The sequence below is a fragment of the Hydra vulgaris genome, chromosome 12, assembly GCF_038396675.1.
Source record: "Hydra vulgaris chromosome 12, alternate assembly HydraT2T_AEP".
NCBI classification, from domain to species: domain Eukaryota; kingdom Metazoa; phylum Cnidaria; class Hydrozoa; order Anthoathecata; family Hydridae; genus Hydra; species Hydra vulgaris.
The window spans coordinates 7,102,802-7,127,914 of record NC_088931.1 but is presented as its reverse complement, the minus strand read 5'-3'; the positions used below and the strand labels follow the sequence as shown (position 1 = coordinate 7,127,914).

General features: G+C 26.2%; 2 protein-coding genes and 2 long non-coding RNA genes across 4 annotated transcripts in view; 2 read left to right on the top strand and 2 right to left on the bottom strand.

Annotated features, from left to right (window-relative positions):
* The window catches only part of LOC100197978 (uncharacterized), a 67,877-nt gene extending 66,523 nt beyond the window's left edge, over nt 1–1,354 (bottom strand). Inside the window, exon 1 of the mRNA XM_065811389.1 lies at nt 1,045–1,354. Within this exon, the coding sequence (XP_065667461.1) occupies nt 1,045–1,288 (244 nt within the window). The 5' untranslated portion in view covers nt 1,289–1,354. The remainder of the gene's footprint in view (nt 1–1,044) is intronic.
* On the top strand, nt 93–1,278 carry LOC124808032 (uncharacterized). Its single transcript, XR_010642109.1, has 2 exons — nt 93–167; nt 818–1,278. It is a non-coding gene; the product is annotated as an uncharacterized LOC124808032 (long non-coding RNA).
* Nucleotides 1,355–4,583: 3,229 nt separating the features above from the next.
* LOC136087822 (uncharacterized) lies at nt 4,584–8,144 on the top strand. The gene is made up of 3 exons (XR_010642108.1): nt 4,584–5,221; nt 5,421–5,517; nt 7,949–8,144. It is a non-coding gene; the product is annotated as an uncharacterized LOC136087822 (long non-coding RNA).
* Nucleotides 8,145–9,182: 1,038 nt separating this feature from the next.
* LOC100208838 (peroxisomal membrane protein PEX13) overlaps nt 9,183–25,113 on the bottom strand; it is a 28,615-nt gene continuing 12,684 nt past the window's right edge. The window contains exons 3-8 of the mRNA XM_065811387.1: nt 18,723–18,776; nt 16,068–16,253; nt 15,744–15,884; nt 15,420–15,572; nt 9,846–10,030; nt 9,183–9,399 (exon numbers count right to left, since the gene is read on the bottom strand). Coding sequence (XP_065667459.1) covers nt 9,331–9,399; nt 9,846–10,030; nt 15,420–15,572; nt 15,744–15,884; nt 16,068–16,253; nt 18,723–18,776 — 788 coding nt within the window. The 3' untranslated portion in view covers nt 9,183–9,330. The remainder of the gene's footprint in view (nt 9,400–9,845; nt 10,031–15,419; nt 15,573–15,743; nt 15,885–16,067; nt 16,254–18,722; nt 18,777–25,113) is intronic.

Genomic DNA, 25,113 nt, shown 5'->3' with positions numbered 1-25,113 from the left:
AGCGTTCTCTCAACGCTCTGAAGGTTTTGTATTGCGTATACTTTTATTTTACAAGCGTGTTCAATAATACCTTTAATTTAAATCAGTTGCTTGCAGAAGGTGAATGAAAGAAAGCCCAATTAATTTTTTTAATTTCAAGAGTTTTCAAGTTTATTTGATTTGAACCAGTAAGAACTTATGTTTAACTCTAACTTCGTTAGTTGAAACAGTGCGATCATGTTATTATGAGATAATAATAGATTAATATTGTCTGCAAACATGATTATCTTTAATGTGAATACACTAAAGAGGTTGTTTATATTTGAGAAAAAGAAGAAGTCCGAGAATTGCTCCACTGCAATTACTTAAATAACTTTAAAACATCTAAATCCACTTATAAATATTTCCAGTTACTCCGTAAGGTTTGAGTTTTCTCAAAAGAAAAGTTGGTTTTTTCAAAAGACTCAATAATACTATGTGTTAACTAGAGAGTTGCGTGTTCTGTAGATACATCTATAATTGCAAATATAGGCACACATTTTATTATTTAACTATTTTTTTCTTTTCAAGTAAGCTAATGAAGATATTTGGACGAGGAACCAATGATTTAAAGTCTTATACTTCAAGTTTTTGTAAAATAGTTTTATATAAATAAAAAATAATTTATACCATATTTTTCATACTTAATATTATTTTCATACTTTATATTATTTATTTGAAATCATTATTTGACTAAATTTGTTGTTATTTTTTTTTTTAATTTTTTGATAAAAATTTTTTATTTAGTTATTTAATTTTATAATTTTTTTTTTTGATTTTTCAACTTCATTTTTTGTAGCGATCTCATCGTCAGAAACAATCTCATCATTTGTAATGTCTTGTAGACCAACAAAACGATTATTCTTTAGGTATTATAGTTACAATGAACACTACTGTATTTTTTCTGTTGGTGCTCAGATGCTTTCCCCACAAACACACGTCACTACTCACATTTGAACTAAGACTTAATATACTCTGGAGAAACTGCTGAGTTACAAAATAAATAAGGATTTTTAAAAATCTTACCAATATTAGAACCATATCCACCAAAACAACCAAAGGTGCCGTTATCTAACGAGTAAAACGTTTCTCCTATATGGCAAGAACACAATCTAGTTTTACCGTCCCATATTGCGAATGGAGCATAGTAAGAGCATGTTGCATGATCAGGTAACGTCAATGAATCACCTAACCAACTTCGCTCAATGGTATCGTAACAAAACACAAAACAAATCCAATTTAGAGTTAAAAGATTGAAAATTCTTTGCATTTCAACATTTGTATATTGCTATTTGAAATTTAACACTAACTTTATATGAACTTTTTTAGACAAGTATCAAGTGACAAATGTTTGCTTAAAATGGAATTTGACAAAGAATGATAACGTTTGGTTGTTTAAGAAATTAAAATGTTATCTGCGCACGAATTGTAGAGTTATTTTAAAAATTTGAGTGTCATCTGGGCGCAATAATGTTAAAAAATAATAATCGAAAAGTATTCAACAACGTTTGATTTTTTTTATTTGGGTTTTTTTTTTATTTTATTTTTTATTTCTTAAAAAATATTAACCAGTGTCAGGAAAATGGTTGGAATAATTTTTCGCCAAAGTTTTTTTTTAAAAAACTTTGGCGAAAACAACAAGCTTTTTACATCATACGCCGTTAGCGTAGGATATAAAAAGCTTGTTGTTTCCGTGAGACATTTATTAAGAAAAATATCGAGAAATGATAAAACGGAATCTTTTTTAATTCGATCAATCAAAAATTGAGGCCTATATATCCGGTAGAAGTTTTTTTTTTCCTGAGAAAATTAAAAATATTCGCATTTTTTTTAATATTCAAAGTTAATTTACTACATTTGAATCAGCCTGAACTTAATTTCGTTTTCATTTTATGATTATGTAAGAATTATTATTAACAATTTTGTAAAAAAAAAAAAAAAAATTATATTGACAAAAAAAAATTACATCTATCTATTTCTTTCTGAAAATGAAAACAAGAGAAAAAGTCTAGCGTCCTGTCTCTATAGAAGCTGCTGTGTATGCGATTATTCAAAAGAATTTTACTCATCAACATTGAATAAACAAAAAAGTTTCGATATTAATACCTGGGCTGTATTTACTATGAGATCATGGTCATTGCTATTCTGGATTCTCAAAATTTATCTTATTGATGAGATGCCTAAACCAATGACTGCTAATAAACAAACAAATGAAAAATTAAATAATTGTATTAGGATAATATGGACACACACACACACACACATATATATATCTTTATATCTATATATATATATATATATATATATATATATATATATATATATATATATATATATATATATATATATATATATATATATATATATATATATATATATATATATATATATATATATATATATATATATATATATATATGTGTCCATATTATCCAAAAACACTTATTTAATTTTTCATTTTTTTGTATATATTGCTGTTTGTGGAAAATTGACCGATACAACTATCGATCGTTTCCAAAATTTTTATGGTATCGTAATCCACCAGAGCAAAAACATTTAAAAGCTAGGAAATCTGTAAAAGCAGAACTTGCTATTATGTTGCTTCGTATAAAAATAAAACTTTACATTTTCCTCATCGTCTTGAAGGAGCAGATTGTTGGTACCGGTATAATCGCGACAAACCATACCTCAATATACAGACCTGGTCCTAGCTTACCAATATCTATTGTTTGGAAGCTTAAGCTAATTTATAATTCATTAAAATAAATGTTTTCATGACTTTACCCAAAGTAACAATGAATCTTTTAACATAACAGTATACCAAAAGGCCATTATGTTTCACTTACACAACTTTAATTTGGTACTTTTGATTCAGTTGTTCATTTTAACATTGTAGAAAAATTAATCAAATGCGATTATACTTAGCAAGATATAAAAATACAGAGCGCGCAAAGAAACGCAGACAAGTAATTTGCGTAAAAAAGAAAAATCGATACGACAAATCCCTTGAAAAAGAGGGAAACCCCATATCAAAGATTTGCATATATACCTACGTTGTTTGAAGTTTTTTTTGTAAGCATTTTTAAATGCTGTTTTTTTTCAGATAAAAAGTTATTAACACGCCGACCAGCTTGTCTAAAAAACTAAAAATAGTGCTAAAGATAAAACTTTTAGTATAAATTTGTTTTATTGTTTTCTGTGATTGTTGCAAGACCGACTTTTTTAAAAATTAAATAGGTCCTTAAATAGGTTAGTAATTTCATAAAGTATGGTCAAATTATTTACCTTTACTATGATTCAATATATTAACCCAGGAGTTCTCAACCTTTTTGTACTCTAGAGCACATTCCAAAATATCGGTAGGGTGGCGAGCCCCACCTATTTTTACGATGATGTGATGTGCGAATAGCTTTCCCCATTTCAGGCTAGCGTCTGGCTCGCAACTATACAAGTTGCGACAAGTACGTCCCAGTCGGCATATCTAGTATTGTAAATACTCGTAGTATTGATCACGTATAACATACCGCCATTGATACCAGAAAAATACGCATTTAGTTTTAAGTTTCGAATTCGAGTTCAATACCACTTATTTATCAAAAATACGTATTTATAATATTTGATCAAAATCGGATATGATATCGAACCCGATTTTGATCAAATATTGCCAAATAAAGGAAAAACGAAAATCTTTGCTTTTAAAGCGCATGCTTAAACTGATATAGCGAAAATAAAATTTAAATTAAAAAGGTTTCCTTTGAGAAATTTAGTAAATTATCTCCAGTACAGTTACAGTACTTTTTTGCACTAAAAGAGTTACTAAAACTTTATCATAAAAATATTTATTACTACTTTTAAATTTATTAATTTAGTTTTATAAAGTCCTAAATTAATATAATTCAAATATACGTTAAATCCTATCATTTCATACCTTACTTATTTTATTCCGTTGATTACTATTTTATTGACATTTCTGTTATACTATTACCTTTTTTTGTTCTGTTTTAGAAAATTTAGAAAAATAAGTTAAAATTTTGAGCCAACGCTGACATTTTATTTGTTGCTAAACGTTAAATTTTGTTATTAGGATTGCAGTTCTTTTATCTGTTTTTTGTTCTCTATTCAATAAGTATTTGATTTAAATTAAATATGATTATAATTTGATATTTTATTACGAGATATATGTCTTTATATATAAATATATATGAACCTTTTTAGATTTTTTCATGTTATTTTAAAATTTTTTGTTCACGCAATTCAAGTTATATATGTCTATAGTTTGCATATATGTTTATATTATGTTCAGAATTAAAAAGTTTTTGATAAATATATGTATGTGGTAATATGTGTTATATAATTGTTTTATAAATGTATTTTTAAAATAGTATAAAATGTATCTATTGTGTATATAAATATTATAAGAAGTGTTTATATATGTTATATAAATTTAAATAAATATATTGTGTTTTATACTTAGTATATATGTTTGTATTATGTTGTTTCCATGACATAGAAACATCATAATATAAACATATAAACTAACTATAAAACACAATATATTTATTTAAATTTATATAACATATATAAACACTTCTTATAATATTTATAGATCATGTTTTCAAAGTGTGTGACTTGGCAAACGTGTTGAGCAAGATTTTGCATAAAGTTGTTATTTATGTTACTAATGTTGTTACATTTGGCTTACCTTTATGTTGGTGTCTATTGTTAAAAATTATAAGTGGTTTTATTATTGAAAGTCACTGCTTTTAATCATTCACTAAAAACCACTCAAGAAAAATCATTTTGCCACATATACATTTTGTTTATATCTTAATTTGAATTTTTAGAACCATGACGTACCAACATGAATTGTTTTCTAAAAGCTAACATGAAATAACAATATTTAACAACTACTACTCTCTTATCATGACATCTTATCTCTATCTGATATATTGATTTGCGATTCATATATGATGTTTTTCTTTGTATTTGCTTATCCATTACATTTTTTTATTTCAGATTTATCATATGATGTATTTATGCAATATAAAAGAACGAATATACGTAAATTTTTATGAATTTTTTAAAAACATCTGCTAATAATTAGTCCAGTCAACGTTCAAACTTCAATTTTGCATATGTCATCTTTAAGTAGTTTCTAGGCTTTTCTAAATGTGTTTCTTATTCACATGGTTTTACAAGCAAGGTATGCAAGCAAATTTGAGCTGAAAATTTTTTTTTAGCCTTTAAGGAGAATTGGCATTACACTTTTTTAAATTTAATTTGTTTAAATATAGTAGTTTCAACAAATAAATGTTTGTTTGTTCTTTGTTTTTTTACTTATTTGTTTTCAGATTCTTAAGAACTTGGCAACTTATGTAAGAAAGTTTTTTTTTTTTTTTTAGTGCAATTGGAAAGAGCTGAAAGTTATTTTTTAGAGCAATTGAAAAGAACTACAGTGTTTTTTTGTTACTTCACACAGTATAACTGATACTGATTTGAGTAAGTTTACTATTTTGTTTTATTTGATATTGGATTTATTTGATATTTGATATATGTTATATTAGATATATATTTTATGTATTTAACATGGAAAACTGACTGTAATTTGTTGACACAAAAGTTTATAAACATAAATCTGCCTATATTTCAGTTTATTTTATATTTCTCTGTATCTTTATAAATATTCTTTCTTAGAAAAAATAACAGACTAGAAAAAAATAAATTCTTTTTGAAAGTAGTTGAAAAAAATGATGATGTATTTCCATATTTCATTGTGTAAAGTGTAATACCACTTTTTAAAGGTATGTGAATAGATATATAGGGGAACATGGGGCAAGATGACGACTGTTTCGAAAAATGCTTTTATCTTAGTCTGTTCCAAAAAATAAAACTTACCTTTAGCTGGTGATGTAGCGATGTAATAAATCAAGTCAAACGAGGATAAAAAGTTTTTTTTTCAATGTCGGAAAAACTTTTTTAATACTTAGCTTTCTTCACAAAAATAATATTTAAAAAAAAACCATTGATAAATCTAGTAAAATTAATCTACTTCCCTTTCAGCTAAAGTCAACTGTTATATTTAGTTTTGCTTAAGAGATAACTGTTGGTCGTCATCTTGCCCCACTCGTCATTTTACCCCATGTTCCCCTATATATATATATATATATATATATATATATATATATATATATATTATATATATATTATATATATATATATATATATATATATATATATATATATATATATATACATATATTTATATATATATATATATATATATATATATATATATATATATATATATATATATAATATATATATATATATATATATATATATTTTTTTTTTTTTTTGTTATTCACCTCCTCAAGGCCGATAAAGCCACTACAGATGAGGAGGCTACTTAAGGGTTATAACCCTCTCTCAACTCTATAACTCCGAAACACGAACCTTGACGAACAAGGCCGCTGCGCGGAGAAACAAGTTGAGCGCGGTACTACCAGGGACGTTCAATGTCGGAAAAACTTTTTTAATACTTAGCTTTCTTCACAAAAATAATATTTAAAAAAAAACCATTGATAAATCTAGTAAAATTAATCTACTTCCCTTTCAGCTAAAGTCAACTGTTATATTTAGTTTTGCTTAAGAGATAACTGTTGGTCGTCATCTTGCCCCACTCGTCATTTTACCCCATGTTCCCCTATATATATATATATATATATATATATATATATATATATATATATATATATATATATATATATATACATATATTTATATATATATATATATATATATATATAATATATATATATATATATATTTTTTTTTTTTTTTTTTTTTGTTATTCACCTCCTCAAGGCCGATAAAGCCACTACAGATGAGGAGGCTACTTAAGGGTTATAACCCTCTCTCAACTCTATAACTCCGAAACACGAACCTTGACGAACAAGGCCGCTGCGCGGAGAAACAAGTTGAGCGCGGTACTACCAGGGACGTGGTGGGGATCGAACTCGGAACCTCTCACTTATGAAGCGAGCGCTTTACCACTACACCACTACCGCATACATATATATATATATTATTATTACATATATACATGTATATATATATATATATATATATATATATATATATATATATATATATATATATATACATATATATATATATATAATTAATTTAGAGTAAAATATACTGATTGACATTGCTTCATTTTTTCATACAAGATTGTGCATTTATTATTTTTATGCATTAAGGTAAAAATAATTTTGTGCATTGTAGTCTAGATTCTTTTTTAATTAAAAATAATTGATGTAAATAAATGTTGTTTAATATTTTTGATAAACGACTAATGTATGTAAACATATAAAAAGATATGGATTTCAATAAATCTTAAGTTTAAATAAAGTCTTTGATTAGAAAAGATCACAATTTGTAAGATTCTTTTACGTTCATTTATTCAGTTGCAGCGATAGTAAGATTACTGGATATGTTTAATGATAATAGTTAAATTGAAATAGATAGTATTAGGCTCAATGAAGTTGTTAATGTAAATGCTTATAGGCAACTTGAAAATAGTAGTCAAATGAAAAAAATAGATCATTTCTAAGAAATATTTTACGATTTGCTTGCTATTTTATGGTATAATTGTTTAAATTGTTTAACTATAATTGTCCCTCGATTGTTCAAATATTGTAATAAATAAAATCTTTTCAGTCCAAGTATTTAAGTTAATAAAATATTTTATTAAGTTGTGGTGTTATTTGCCAGTGTGTTGTCTAGCCTTTTTATAATCTTTTTTAATTATTCTGTAGTCACGGAATATATATTTTCTGTTATTATTATCCTAATTCTACTAACAATAAAATGCAAATAGTACTTTTGTAATTAAAAATTGTAATTTTTTTTTAATTTAATTTTTTAGGTATTTGCAGGCTTTACTTGACTCTCCGTTTCTGGTACCTGTGTTGTGACAGATTTTAAAAAGAACTCAACTGATGTTGATGCGGTCTTCGTCGTTAACTATAAGCAATGACGTTGCTGATAGGGAGTCAAAGTTAAAATATTTATAGATAAATTTGTATTTAATTTTTTAGATAATATATCAAGTTATTAATGTGTTTTTATTGTTATTAATGATTTAATAACTCATAACCCGTATTACGGGTTTCTTATTGCTAGTCATTTTCATTATGTTATGAATTCATATTAGTTAATAAAATTGTATTGAATATTCTCTGATTATCGTGTTTTATACGTGTTTAAATGCGAGTTTGATACTCAGTAGGCGTCGTATTGTATACCTGTCTTTATACGCATCTGATGTCTATTTTTAATGCGCGTTTGACACGATAAAATGGCTAACAAATATTCGTAAATAATGCGTATTCTGGAAAGTTTTAAATGCGCATGTAATACCAGGAAAATATCGTATTAAATATTCTCTGGTTATCGTATTTTATACGTGTTTACAAGAGTTTCAAATGCGAGTTTGATACTCAGTAGGCGTCGTATTGTATACCTGTCTTTATACGCATCTAATGCGTATTTCTAATGCGTATTCGACACGATAAAATGGCTAACATACATACCACATCGATACGTATTTAAACGAGTTTCTAATGCGCATTTACAACTAAATTTGCCGACTGGGACTGTCAGCGAAGGAACCACTCATAAATACAATATCGCAAACGTATGAACGTATTTAATAAACCTAGGCACTCAAAAAAATTAAAACTCTAACAAATAAATAAAAATATTTAACATTTTAAATTATTATTTATAAAAATTTTTTTTCAGTTGAATAGTGGCGGGTAGATGCAAATCGTTCCGCGGGCGCGATGGTGCCCGCGAGCACAGGGTTGGAACCCCTGTATTAGTCTAATAAATATTATTGTTAATAATCTGTTCCGCTCATATCACAAAACAACCCTTTAAGAACAAGTATGCAAAAAAGATTTTGTTACAGTTGTGTACATATTTAGATACGTCGGCCGGGGGTCTTTCAATTTTTCGGTGTTTCTGGCACCAGCTACAGATGTCATTTTACAAAAAAAAAATTGTTGTTTTTTTCAGTTAATTTTGTTATTTGCTTTATGTATATGAAGTTAAATTTATAAAATATTGATATTTACTCAAAAAAATATTTTCAGGAATTTTCCACCTTAAGTGAATTAATGTTCTTTTCTTAAATAAAATATAATTTAAAAAAAATTCTAGTCCTTCTATAAAAAAACAGAAATGGTTTACATTATTTAAATAGTTCAAAATTTTCAACACTAAATTCTCTTTCGATTGAAATATTTATTGTGTCGTTTTTATTGCATCGCATTCTGTAAATGTTTTAGGTTGACTCGGCAGTTTTCCTTTTATCTGTAAACACAAATAGTTGTTAGTTTACTTAACAAAACTAATATGTACAGTTCTGTTTATGAAAATTAAAAAAATTGTGTAAATCGTCGAGGATAGTACAAATCTGCGTAACTAGCATTAGATAATACGGCATATCTGACAAATGTAGCCATTAATATAATGACATTAATAAAACGAATTAGTGTTGAGTATATAAATTAATAACTTTAACATCTAATATCTATTGTTGACATCACAGAGAACATGAATAAAACTCTCTATGCTTAAATGAGTCCTAAATCTATTGAAACAAAAATATAAATAAAGGTTTATCCTTCTACTGTAAAACTATCTGTAGATACGCTGTATTATCCAATGCTAGATAATGCGGATTTGCACTATCCCTGACGAAATAATAAAACAATACATGTCAAAAACAACAACAAAAAGCCGTACATAAAACATACCTGTACATAATTGGCGGGTATAAGACCTTTCTTTTTATCAATTGAGGCAAGTAGCCATCCTCTTACATGTGGTTGGCAAGCTTTAGGCGCAATTCTTATTATATCGCCTTTACGAAAAGATAGTTCATCTCTATTTCCAGCTTGAAAGTTATACTTTGCTTCAGCTAAAAAATGTTCCCCAACACCTAAAACAAAAAGACAAAGAACCTTTACATAAGAAATAATTTTGAAATATTATCCATTAAAACAATATAAAGTTCAGTAATTTTAGATTTCTAAAAATTTAAAAAAAAAAAAAAAAAAAAAACCATCGCCATTGTTTCATCATAACTATTTTATAAATTATCACAACATGTTTCAAAAGATATCGTCACTGTTTTATAGAGCATACATATAAATGTGTACGTGTGTGTGTACACGCGCGCGCGTGTACACACACTAATTGGTATCTATGACAGGGTTAGAGTTCATTGAAGACTCGATTGTGTTTTAATGATTTTTTTTTTTTAATTTTCACAAGGTATACTGCTTTCTGATTGTCTTGAGTTTACTTATGCTAAAAGTACCTATATGGTTTCATGTCTTAAAAAGAAATTTATTAGTATTTTTAAATTTCTGTTAGAATTTTTATTGTGTTTTCATGTTTTCTTTCGGTTGTATGGTAAGTGATTTATTTAGTTATTTTTATTTATATGTTACAGTAGATCTACACTTTTAATATCATGTAGATATAGATTTGCATGTTATGAAAAATTATTGGTGCTTTACAAATTTGGATATTGTTGGGTTTTGGCTATTTGTAGTGAGTCCTTTTTTACTGGAGTATGGAATAGGCATAAGTCGCGGGGTAAAGCATAAGTGTTTGTCTGACATGATAAACTAGTTATTAGTGCTAATCCTCATCAAAACGTAATATTAGATGCGACTCTGAGGAGATGTTTATTACTTAATCACTACACAAATTCTGTTTACACCTTAGCATTAATGCTTTTTTTCCATTCTTAGGCCTCACATTGTTTTATGCATACTTTTTATTTTGTAGTCAATATTTTGTTTTGTATGTTGTTGTTTGGTGATAATTTGTTGTATATCTTTGTTCATCTTAAGTTTTTATAAAACATTTAGTGCTTATTTTTTATTTTTGTACGTATTGTTTAGGTGTATTGCCTGTCTTATTTTTGTCATCATATGAGTACATTTTAAAATATTCTTCTATTAATCTTTATTTTTGTCTTGACAACTGTTAAAATAAGCTTTGTTTGAAAAATAATTCCCTTCTATTCTTATGTACTTCATTTTTCCATTCCCTACTCCTGTGTGACCATTCGGCAAATTTATATGCCAAAGTTTTTAAGTAAGATATAAAAAACATTGTGTTTCAGAAAATGCATATAGATGTTAAGATATAAAAACATCTTGCTTCAGAAAATGCATATAGATGTTGAGATATAAAAACATCTTGCTTCAGAAAATGCATATAGATGTTGAGATATAAAAACATCTTGTTTCAGAAAATACATATTTATGTTAAGATATATAAACACCTTGTTTCAGAAAACGCATATAGATGTTAAGATATAAAAACATCATGTTTAAAAAAATGGGTAGACAGATTACCTAAAAACTATAAATTGTATAAACCAGGAAAAGAAAGAATTTCAGATCATTGATGCTCGAGTAAAAAAAAAAGACAAATAGAGCTTTTTACAGCATAAAAAATCAGTTACAGTAAAAGAATGCAACTTTGCGGAATGATGATTCATGCAAGATTTACTTTGAGATTTGTTTGAAAAGACATGTTTGTGAAAAGACATGTTTGAAAAGACATGTTTGTGAAAATGTTTGACATGTTTGTGAATCAATGTTAAGACATGTTTGTGAATCAAGTTTGAAAAGACATGTTTGTGAAAAGATTTGTTTGAAAAAGACATAATCAGAGGACAAAACATGAACACAGCACTCCAAGGACAGAGGTTTGTAGAGGTAAAGAATGAAACCAGAAGTATAAAAAATGGAAAGTCTTATATCATAACTTTCAATGAGAGGTCAGTCATAAAAGATAGTCCAAAATAAATAGAGAATTTAGGAAGAATGAAACACTTATCAATATAGAAAAATTAACAATTTTTTTATAATTATCAGTGGTAAACAATTTTTATTTACCAACCACTCCCAGTAAAGAATAGTTGTCTAATGACACTATTAAAGATTTTCCTAAAGTCTCTAAAACCTAACTTTTGAAATCTAAAAACAATGAGCCTTAACATTAGACAATATCTGCTAAGCTTGAGCATCTTTCCCATTGTCAGAAAGTTGCATCTCTTTCTGATGATGGGAAAGATGCTCAAGCATCTTTCCCATCATCAGCATCAAAAAGGAGTTATCATCTCTAGTTCCATAAACTAAAACTCATTCTTGCTAGACTCGTCATTCAGCAAAGTCTCATTCTTTTACTGTATCTGTCCCTATATGCTCTAAAAACTTTTATTCGTCTAGTTTTTTCTCCTAACTTCAATCCTTTGGAACTCTCTCCCATCTTCCTGTTTTCCTGACTCATACAACCTTTAACTTTTTTAGTTTTTTGTCAACCATTCCTTTGTCCTATAACTCTATTCTTTTTTTCTAGTAACTCCCAACTTAATAGTGGTTGCTTGCAGCCTTGTTGGGAGTGAATTAGAAAAAATGAAAAAAATAAAAAAAAAAACCTTTTTGGATAAATTTTTTACAATGATAAAAAGATGTTGGTTCCCAGGATAGGTGTTATAGTAAAAAAGATGAATTGATTAAAATAAAAAATAGCAGTTGTACAAGGAGAATAGGGTAGAGTAAGGCTTGATCTATAACTCTCAAGAAAACAAAAAGCTTCCATCCAAAGATTACACAGGAAGCAATTTTTTAAAAAGAGACAAAAGACATTATCCTAAAAATTAAAATAAAAAACAAAAATCTCATTAAACCTCAAGGTGGCAGTAAGTAAGTAAGTTTAATAAAAAGGTGCAGTTTTTCACAGTTTATTTTTTGCATGGTCATATAAAGACGTGCGATCGCACGTCTTTATATGACAATGCAAAAAATAATTTGTTTTGACAATTTGACCAAAATTTTTGACATATTTTCAAACTTTAAAAATGCGCTACAAAAACTTACCTAAACTTATCTAAAAAAAACTTTAAAAAAGACAAAAAAATCTTAATGAAAGGGAAAATAAAAAAAAAACTTAACTTAAGCAAAAACACACAAAAAAATCTTAATGAAAGGGAAAATAAATACTCATCAAACTAAAATGCTTAGTCTATTTAATTTACGCATTAAAAAACCATTTCATTCTTTGTTTTAACATTTGTACTTTGTTTTTTTTATTTAATATGTTTCAAAAGATAAACATTTCTCATAAAAAATATAAAATCATATAAATAAAAAAAAAAACAGTTTATTAATGCTTATTTTTAAAATTAATTAGAAATGTTTTGTAACTTCATTAAAAAGTGTTTCGATAATATAAAAGCATTTAAGATCAAACTTATTTAATAGTAACCGATTTCTAAAACATTTGTCTTTTTTTTTTTCAAAGAAACTTTGTTTATCTTTTTAAATGTATTAACTTTAATTATTCTTATATTAAAATTCATTAAAGAGACTTCGTTGTCGCAGAATGTCATTGTTTATAAAAACAAAACAATTTTTTATTCTTTAATAACGTTTATTATAAAAATGCACACTTAAACAATTTATATAAATAACAATTTATACCTAAATTTAAAAAAATATATACAACTGTCAATTATATTTAAAAACGAAACCATTATCAGTAAATTGTTACTTTATTTAAAAGTATTTCCCTAATATAAAAACATTTGCTCAAAGTTTTGATGTAATTTATTTCACTTTTTCAGAATATTTTTCATTTAGCACATTTTTAAAATATTTTTTGAAATAGCCGCGGTCAAATCGTCATAGCAAAATGGTCATATAAAGACATGCGATCATACACCTTCCTGTGAATGACTGGGGTGAATCTGATGTAGAAAAAGTATGAGATAAAAAAAAAAAGTAAAATCATAGCATTGTCTGAACCAACCGAAAGAAAACAAAGGAAAATTGAGCACAAGCTAGAGTCAGTAGAATGGAGAAAAAATGTATTTTGAATTGTTTGGAAAACAAATTTCAAAGTTAACTATCAAGATTAACAATTAAAAGAGAACTTTTTTGCTAGCAGGACCAGTGGTATTAAACCCAAGCCATTCAGTGTGACAAGCATTAATATCTAAATAACAACAATATGAGGATAGATAAAAAGAGAAAAAAAAAAGAAGTTTAAATTCAAATTCATAATTAAAAAGAATAATTGTCACCTTTTCAATAACATCATTAACATGCAGATTAAAATTATAAACTAAATTATTAGCTTCAAAAGACTGAGAAGAAAACCAAGCACAATAGGATAAAAATAAAATACATATTTATTGATATAAATATGTGTTTTTTATATTGATATAAATACTTGTTTTATATTTTGATATAAATATGTGTTTTATGATTTTTGCTATTCGTATTTGTATATAACTTTCTTATTTGATATTTTATACTTTTATTCATTTATATACAAAGTTAAACATGTTATAGTACTATCAGTCCTCGGAATTAGGGTCCAGCCTAGAAGTGTTTGAGGCCAGCAAAAAATTGCCGACCTCATTTCTATGTTTTATGGTAAGACTTTTGTATCAAACTTATTTTGCCAACCTGATAGCGATCTCTAAATGATTGAGGTCAGCAAATTAATGCTGACCTTATTTTAACTAATTCCGAGGGTTGGTACTAATTATACTCAAGTTACTTTAAAGCCCACCTTCTTTTTGGAAACACTGCTCTAAAGCATGCAGCAAGAAATATGATAGTTTGTAAAGTATGAATTGAAAAAGAGCAGGAAAAATCAACAGCTATTAATGGTAAAATGGATGCTTTAATCTATCGAGATGTAACAGGCAGTCAATCTTAAATCTGATCTCACTTTTGTAAGAAGTGAGATCAGAATCAAGAGGTACCTATTTTATAAATGTCCAGCAAATATTGCAAAAAGTTGACATTAAAAAGACAACATTTTTTTTGAATATTGGTACCATTGCTTATAATTTAGAAGTTTCATCAAGCCATTTGTGTGACTAATGTAATTATGTAATTCAAGATGATAATTTGTTTAATTTTTTTTTTTTTTTGCCTGGTTTGCTATTGGATATTTTATTTATCTACTATAGCGTATATAAATCAGCAATTGCTCACCCATTTTTCTTATTTTTATAGCTTTTTCAGAAAAATTTTGCTTATCTTTACAATTTTTTCAGAAAAAGAAGAAAAAAAACAAAGAATGAAAGAAAAGCTTGCTGCCCCATCCCAAACCCACAGCCTATGTAGTGGCACTCCTTGGGCAGGTTATAAGATAGTTGATGTATGTGTTGAAACATGCATTTATACTTTATGACCCCCAAGTTTCACACCTAACATCTGACAATCACCTTAGGCGTGAAGCTCAGTCATGTTTCTTTAATTACCAGATTAAAGTTTCTAATTTTAACTAACCTTTTTGCCAATTATCAACATTATCATAGCTAGACAAATTTTGCAAAAATTTCCATAGCAACCAAGGTCCGCCTAACATAATACCAAAAAAAATTAGAAGAGGCCAGTGTTTGGTTCCAATTGTCTCAGATGAAGGCATTGCTGCATTTTGATCTAAAATATTTTTTTAAACAAAATTCTTAATCTTTATTCAAAAATCAAAATTATATTTACATTTTTTTAAATTTAAACTTTATTTATATTTTTATATATTTAACATCATTTTTTAAATTGATTTTAAAAGTAAAATTCCTAATTATATGATTTCAATAAATCAAAAGATACCCCATATTTCTTCTGGAGTAAGTCCTTTTTGAAGCCTAATTGTAATTAACAGCTTGCGTAGCAAAGTATTTATTGTTCTTACAAAAGAATAAGCGCTGTTAAAAAGATGCTCTCGAAGACCACCAATTTGGTCAGCAACACCTGATGTAAAATTTTTATGTTGTAAAGATTTTTAATGTTTTAAATTTAAAGTTGAAAAAATTTTTAATTTTTCATATGGACATGAAAAATTAAAAATTTAAAAAAAAGAGAACATTTTCACAAAAAAAGAGAACATTTTCACAACATATTTTAAACACAAAAACATGAATAAAAATGACTAACTAGCAATAGCTCGTATTGAGTTTTGAGCAGCAAAAAGAGTTGACTCAAGCATCATGCTAACTGAACTAAAAGCTTGAACAACAGATTCCACTGATTGAAAAGCGCTACGAGTTACATTTTCAACTCCATTTAACACTGAGCCGTCTCCTGCAATATTTCCTGCAATATTTCCACGATAACTGTAGGCTTTAAATCAAAAAAATATATACTTTTAAAAAAAATCCATTTCCTTTTTATAATAGTAAAAATTTCATTTTTACTTTTATAAAAAATATTATGAAGATGTCTTATTATTATTTACTTCTTGTTTGAGTCAATGATTAATTTTAGTGAAATTTTTTCCATTGTTAGCATTATTTGCACCAAATAAAGTCCAATTCAGATGGTTCACTCGATTCAATAAATTTTTTTAAATAATATTTTCTTCACTTTTCTTTTTTCTTCAATTTGTTAATATAACAAATATTTTCTTAACTTATTACTTTAAAATAAATTATTAATATAAATTTATATTATTACTTGACTATTGAATTGCTTTATTTTTTTATACTAACCCTAATGTGTTTTATACAAAACTTAAATATCTGACATTAGATATGATAAGTAACTCACCTCACACATTTATAGCATTTGGTCAAATTCTAACCTGGCGATGTTGCACTTAACTTATCTGTGCAAATAAAAAATTAAGTTTAAGTGCTTTTTATTTTTCATTTATAACAAGTTTGCAAAGTTGATGTATAAAACACAAAATGTTAGCTTTAGTTGCAGATTTGCCTGCAGTTTTCGATCTTCTGTGCTTCTTTGATCTTATAACATATTTCAATGTCTATAAAAAGTTAAACTGAATTGATTTTTTAAAAAATTTAATAAAATGTCAAACATTGACAAAAAATTCAAAAGACAAAATCACAGACAAAATCAAGTTCCATACATCACACAGACAAAAACAAGTTTCAAAAATGTTGAAATGCAAGAGTGCAAAAGAAAAGTCACAATAAAATTTATTTTTAAGTTGAAGCGGATATCCAAGTTGAACAAGAATTGTGACAGTAAACAGCAAAAGGTAGAAAATTTTTTTATAAATAAACACTTATATTAACAAAAAATTTTAAAAAAAGGTCACACTCAATATTTTAGAAAAAACAGCTGACTGACAACTGGTTTCTTGTAAATCAAAAGATCATTAAATCACTACTTTTAAGATATAATTAGATTTGAGCCTTTCGAATATCTTGGAGTGAATAATATCTAGAGAATAAAAGATCCAGGTTATATTTTTATTTAAAAAAATCCTTTAATTAGAATAGTGGGCAAAGTTATCTAAAGAAACGAGTCTCCCTAGGTCCTATTTCAATAGCCAATTTCATTGCTGATTTTGAAAATTGTAAAAAGTCTCGAGATTCAGACTTTTTTTTCTTGCTCCTTTAAAAAAATGTGACAAAAAGTTTAATGGTTGGAGTTGCTGTAGCAATCCAAAATTTTAAAAAACTACACCATATGAATAGAACTATAGATCAGCATATTTATTACAATATTTTAGAAACTTAAGTTTGTTTAAAGATAATCAATTTTAGTTTTACATTGAATCTGAGATAGGGGAATTAAAATCATGTGTTAAGAATTTTTTTTTTTAAATGTTTTTGTATTTTTAAGTTCAATATTTTTTTTAACTTTTTAGTTTTTGTTTAAGTTTAACTATTTTATTGTTATTGTTTTGTTATTATTATATATTATGCTACGTTTTTCATACATTTTGTGATTTTATTATATTATGCAATAAAAAGAGAGGTTCACAAATTAAAAACTTCAAATTAAAAAATAAAATGCGAAAATAAATTTTTTTTTTTGTTTAAAGTTTTTTCCAAGTAAGAGTAATAAGTAGAATACAAAAATTTTTAAAAAGTTTTAAAAAAATATCTGAAAAATATCTGATATCTGATTGAAAATATCTGATATCTGATTGAAAATATCTAATATCTGATTGAAAATATCTAATATCTGATTGAAAATATCTGATATCTGATTGAAAATATCTGATATCTGATTGAAAATATCTGATATCTGATTGAAAATATCTGATATCTGATTGAAAATATCTGATATCTGATTGAAAATATCTAATATCTGATTGAAAATATCTGATATCTGATTGAAAATATCTGATACCTGATTGAAAATATCTGAAATCTGATTGAAAATATCTGATATCTGATTGAAAATATCTAATATCTGATTGAAAATATCTAATATCTGATTGAAAATATCTAATATCTGATTGAAAATATCTGATATCTAATTGAAAAAATCTGATATCTGATTGAAAAAATCTGATATCTGATTGAAAAATATCTGATATCTGATTGAAAAAAAAATTGCTATTAAATTATTTCATCAAGTGAAAAAAATATTATTTACAATAATGTATTGAATCAAGTGAACAATTTTAACTGGAAAACAATCTGTTTCTTAAACCATGAAATTTCTTTTTTCTAAATATAGGTCTATCAGATGCATTTTTGGTAATGTTTAAAGGGTTTTTTAGCTAGTTTTTTATTAACTCATGTCTTTTTTTCATTTTATCAAAGCTAAACTTAATTCCATATTATTATTAGCATATATATTATAAATATCAATCACTGTTATAACAGTTACCTGTCATTGGATTATACATTCCACCATAACCATTATACATTCCACTATTATATCCTTAGAAGAAAAAAAAACAAATAAAAAAAAAACAACTAATAATCATTTTCAAATTATTAATCAAACTAAGTATGTAGGTTATTAGTATTGGAATAGCATTATTCATATATATATATATATATATATATATAATATATATATATATATATATATATATATATATATATATATATATATATATATATATATATATATATATATATATATATATATATATATGTATATATATATATATATATATATATATAAAATAAGGAGCTCAATGTATGTATATATATATATATATATATATATATATATATATATATATATATATATATATATATATATATATATATATATATATATATATATATAAAATAAGGAGCTCAATGTTCCTAAAAACATTTTAAAATTGTCTATATATATATATATGAATATATATATATATATATATATATATATATATATATATATATATATATATATATATATATATATATATATATATATATATGAATATATATAAATGTATATTGTTAAGATTATCTTGAACAGATTGTGTTGAACCTCAATATTCATGTTTTGCATTTAATGGGTAATACAAACTTGTAAGTATATGACACTTTGAAAAAATGCAACATTGTGGACATTTAAAAAACTTGTAAAAAACTTGTAAAAGGACTGTGCACAAGGTTCAAAACATTTCATTTTTACAATTATTAAGGAGAGTATGAATACACATCATATATTAATTTTGTGTGTGATTGGATGATACTCTTCTCCATTTTCAGTAACCTCTGGGGTACAACAATGCTCCACCTTTAAGTAGCCAGTATTGAACCTTATTTCTCTTATGTGGCAGATTGGGGCTTACTGAGGCTGCTGATCTTTAACCTAAACAAAACTCAATTAAATAATTATTTTATTGCTATTTTATTGCTATTAACTATGCTATTATATAGTTGATATTCCTACAATTATGAATGCTCTCACTGAGTCCTCTACTTTACATCTTCCCAGACTATCATTCACTACTAATCTCTCATGGAAACCACTTATTGTAAAGATAGCATCTATGAAGTCACATTCAATTAGTGTAACTTCAATGCTCAAAATACTTTTGTTTAACTTTTCCCCTTAAACACCAGTGCTTTGTAATTCCTTCCAGTATTTATATTTTCATACAAGTTTTTCAAAAATTAAAAGTTTTTTTTTTACAGTTTTCAAAGTCTTCAACCACTTTCTTATAAGTTAACTCTCTTTTTTGTTCTTTGTTAATGCCCAACTTGGTTGCTTGCAATCATGTTATAGTTTCTATACTCTTTTCTTTGTTACTTAATTCTTTTAAGTAAATAATTCTTCTATAATTCTTTTTTAATATCGATATATTACTATATTAAAAATTATCAATATCAATCTGATACCTAATCATCTGCATCTTTATGCTCAACATGCCCAAACCACCCTGACCTTTCCAAATGCCCAAACATGCCCAAACCAACCTGACCTTTCCTATCAAATATACTCACAGGTTGTTATGCTTTACTACCATTCAGAAAAATACTATACACACGTGGTTTATAACTTTCTTTTAATCTTTAACGGTGCAGCTTTTGCAGTTAGAGCAAAAAATGAGCATATAGAAAATATTATACTTATATACCCTATCAGATACACTATGTAAGTGTATCTGATAGGGTAAGTTTGCATGCACAAGACAAAGTTATTGGGTATGTAGAACAAAAGATAAAAATGATAAGATAAAAGATAAAAAAGATAAAAATGATTTGCTTCAGCATACAAAAGTAGCAAAAGTTTTATTTAAAGAAAAAGTTGTAAATCTTGAATTAATGTCTTAAAAAAAGTCTTATTATAAAAACTTCTATCAAATTTGTTATACCTAATTTTACATAATATTACATACATATATCCAAAGCAGAAATGTAAAACTGGGTCAAACTAATCTCTATTTTTTGGTTTGGAAGTTTTTGTTACAAGTTCAAATATCTAGGTTGATTAAAAAATTGAATAATTGAAAATTTTTTCTATTGAAAAACAAATTATTTAAAAAAAAAAAAAAGTTATTACTTTTCGTTAATCAAATATTATTATTCATTTGACAAGTAATATTTGTTTAACAAATATTATGGCATATTTTAAATGCATCTTTCTTATGTTTTTACTTAATGCATTTGCTTCCATTCCATTATTTTAAAAATGAAATCATGCATAGTCATAAGTTAGCAGCCATTCTTCAACACCTAAATATCTCAAAGTCTACCACATCACTTATCTTGGTACTTTGTCAAAAGCTTTTTCAAGGTCCACAATATGATTTTATTTTGTCTCCAAAAATCTAAACTCTTTCTACTGCTAAAATATCTACAATCAGCACTTCTTAAGACCCAATCCTGAAGAATTTGAACCATTAAACTTCACGTCCAATAATTTTAGCATTGCCACTTTTCCAACAAGTCTCTTTTAGGCAGTATTAGCCTAGCCTTCTCTTAACTCCAAATATAAAACAAGTTTTATACTTTATGGAGTGCTTTTATGTTTTGCTGTTTCACAATAAAAATTTAATAATTTAATTTTGTTGTTTCACAATAAGAATATAAGTCTTTTGAGTTTTTAAAAATATAAGCAACCTAATTCTTTAAGCAAACAAGCAAATCAAATTAAACAAGTGAAAAAGAATTAAAAAAAGTAATAAATAAAATAAATATATAAAATAAATAAATAATAATAAAATAAATGCATTCATTATCGACAAGACCTAGACATAGAACTAGTCACTTTGTCAAACACTTGAGGACCAAACACCGACAAGTATGTTCCCCAAGAGAAGGTCAAAGTATTTTACAGAGTGATAATGTAATAAATGATGGAACATTGGAGTTGAAAAAGTTTAAAATTTAGTCAAAAAAAGCATAAATGACTTAGCCAGTATAATAATTATTAATAAATATCTAAAAATATATAAATAATACATATAAAATAATACTTCACAAACATCCTTTTTCAATCATGGAAAATTTTAAAATTTTCCACGATTGAAAAAGGATGTTTGTGATTTAAAAGGATGGGGATTTAAAAGGTGTTGTAAAAATCTTCAACCTCTCTTAAAATGGTTAGTCAAAGTGCATATACAAATAATTGTTCAAAAATCTTTGAGGATGAAAAAATAATGTTATGCAACACAGTTAACACAGATGAAAGTAATTTTTGGATACTACATTGAAATTCAAAAACACTTTTACTCATTGAAAGAAAATGATTTAATTTACACACATTCACTAAGTAAAGAGGAGTGTACAAATTTTAGAGTTTGTTGTGACTATTTTTTTATGAAGTGATAAATCTTTTTATATGACATTAAATCCAACAGCAAACTACTATTTTAATCATATTATTTACAAATAACTGATATGTGTAGCATTTATGCTTAATTTATCTGTGAAATAGGAAAGAAAATGTGTCAAAATACTGGAAATTAAAAAAATTGTATAGCGAATTTGGTAATAAATTTTTCAACACTGCAGTGCTAATTTAGTACTTCAACAACTTATCCCAGTGCACAGTTGGCCGGATATTAGACATATGGTGGACAGAATTATTTTGATCCTTTTTTTTTACTAAAACCGTTTAAATGTCCAAAGAATCACTTTGCATTAAGATATATTTACTTTTATTATAAATTTTAGTTAAATAGTTGCTAATACTAAAAATTATTTAACAAACTTTATAAAACTTTAAAAACACAGAATTATAATTTTTTAATTTGAAATTCTATAACTTCATAAAATCATGGAAATGAATAACAAACTCTTCTGGTGGAATAAACTTAAAAAAAAAAATTGATGCAAATTTTAAGACTTCAGAAAAAATGGAAATTTACCACTAGATTTGAAACTCTTTTATCAATATTATTAAATAATAGATTTGAAATATATAGATAAACATATAGAAATATATAGAAAATATAAATAAATATATAGATTTGAAACTCTATTATTGATTTTTTTAAATGTCCGCGACATTTTGAATAAGTCTGTAGATTATTTACCATCTCTATATATAATGTGTTTTTTTTACACATTCTGGATGAACAATATTACAACGTTTTTATTATTATAAAGTCTACTGAGTTCTAAAAGTACTTAGGTTGTTAGGAAAGTTCATAGAACTCCCCTATAAAAAAAAAAGTTTTTCTTAGCTTTATTTTATTAAATGTTCAAAATAATGTCCATCATTATCTATACAAAGTTACACCCTTTCAAGCCATTTGTCAAACGTTTTTTTATACTCTTCTTTGGGTATACTTTGAAGTAGCTTCGTTATGCGAGTTTTTTGACTTTCGATGTCAATATCGTCGTCAAGATTTTTTTATCAAGTCGAATAGCTAATAATTGATGGAGCTAATTCTGGTGAGTATGGTGGGTGGCGAATTATTGTAATTCCAGCTTGGTTTAGATCATTTGTGATGGTTTAAGTCACATGGATAGAGAAATTTGAAATTTTGAGTGCGTGTTTTAGGTCTTTGCTTATTTATTTCGCATATAAGAGGTTTTAAACAATTTTTTATATAATATTCGCTAGTAATGGTATCTCCCTTTTTAACATAACCCAAATGAATAACACCTGTTGTTTTGAAGATGTAAAACATGTTTTTCAGATGAAACCTGTTGCATCTTACTATAGCTTTTGGAATTTCACCTTCACTGACCCAACTAGCGTTAGCCAACTTGTGTCCAACTTGTCTCAAATAAAACCACGACTCATCCCCTGTAATAATATCACAAAATCCCTATGGGCCGTTTCTGAAAAAAGCTAAATTTTCCTTACATGCCTCAACTCTATTCTTGCAATTTTGATCGGTTAACTTGTGGGGTATCCAACATGATGTTAATTTTCTTTTTTTAAGTGCGTTGTGAATGATTTCATTTATTGTAAAACGATTAATTGATGTCAGGGCTTCAATTATATCATGTGTTGCATGCAGATTTTCTTCAATAATGGCTCGCACACGTTCAATATTCTCAACTGTATACGTGGTTTGAAGGTACCCTGAGCGAGGATCATCTTCGAGACTCTCTCTACCATCTTTAAATAAAGTAGCCCACTTGGCAACTGTACTATATTTTGGAGCTTGGTCACCATGAACTAAAACCAATTTATCGGTTATGGCTTGTGCTGAAACTCCAAGTAGAGCATAGGTTTTAATATATACTCGATATTCAAATTTTTCCATTTTTAAATTTTTTCTTTTAAACGTATATAATAAAATTTAAATAACTTTTTTAATAAACATTCAAAATATTTCAACAAGTACTTAAAATGTTCATAATTAAACGCAGTTTAAAATAATATATAAATATTTAATTAATTCCTGTCTCATTGTATCTTTATAGATGAAATTCTATGAACTTCTCTAACTACCTAAGTACTATGCAAATAATCAACAGGCACTCCTCATTTGTCACTGTAGTCATTTTAACTTACCTGTTTGTAAACACTATACCTTGTAGCACCATCAAAACCAGCCTTGCACCTAAATGTCAGTTTAGTTAATTCCTTAGCAATGTGATTAGCTGCTATGTTGATTTTGATATATCACCATTAATAATTAATGCTAAAGCTTCATCAGGTGAATATATCTAAACAGGTTTTATGGGGTTTTAATTTCAGAAATTTTCATGCCAGTTTTGTACTTAAACTCATTTCTTAATTTCAATTTTGTTGCATGAAGTAGTTTATGGTTAAATAAAATATTAATAGCATTGTTAAGCTTATTCTTTTTGTTGTGTTAAAAGCTTTTTCAAAAGAGCAACATGATTACCTAACTTCATTAACTGATGATGTAGCATTTAATGTACACTAGTTGTATTGAATATCTTGAGCTAGTCAATTTTCATTACTTCTCTCAAAATAAGTATTATCATTGTTTGCAGCTATCAATTTTTTACATTAAAATTTTATAAAGATTTTGACTCAGAATCCTCTAGTTTAATATCTGCAGAAACTAGAACAGTTAATTTCATTGAAAAGAATGGTATATCATTAGGAGCTAGTTTATTTTATCGTATAAGTCTGTTAATGTCACCAGTTTTTATATTATTATTTTATATTAAACAAAAAAACAAAAACATTGTTAGGTAAACAGTAAATTTGTATTGAATTAAATAACAAACAAAATAACATTTATTTTTGTTTACCAAAAATAAAAGTTGATTTCAAGCAAATAACATAAGTTACAAGTCATCATTTTAAAATGTTAAAGAAACCCAAAAGGGGGAGTTAGGGGCAATGTATATTAGGGTGTTCTAAAATTTTAAAAATATTTGAATATCAACTT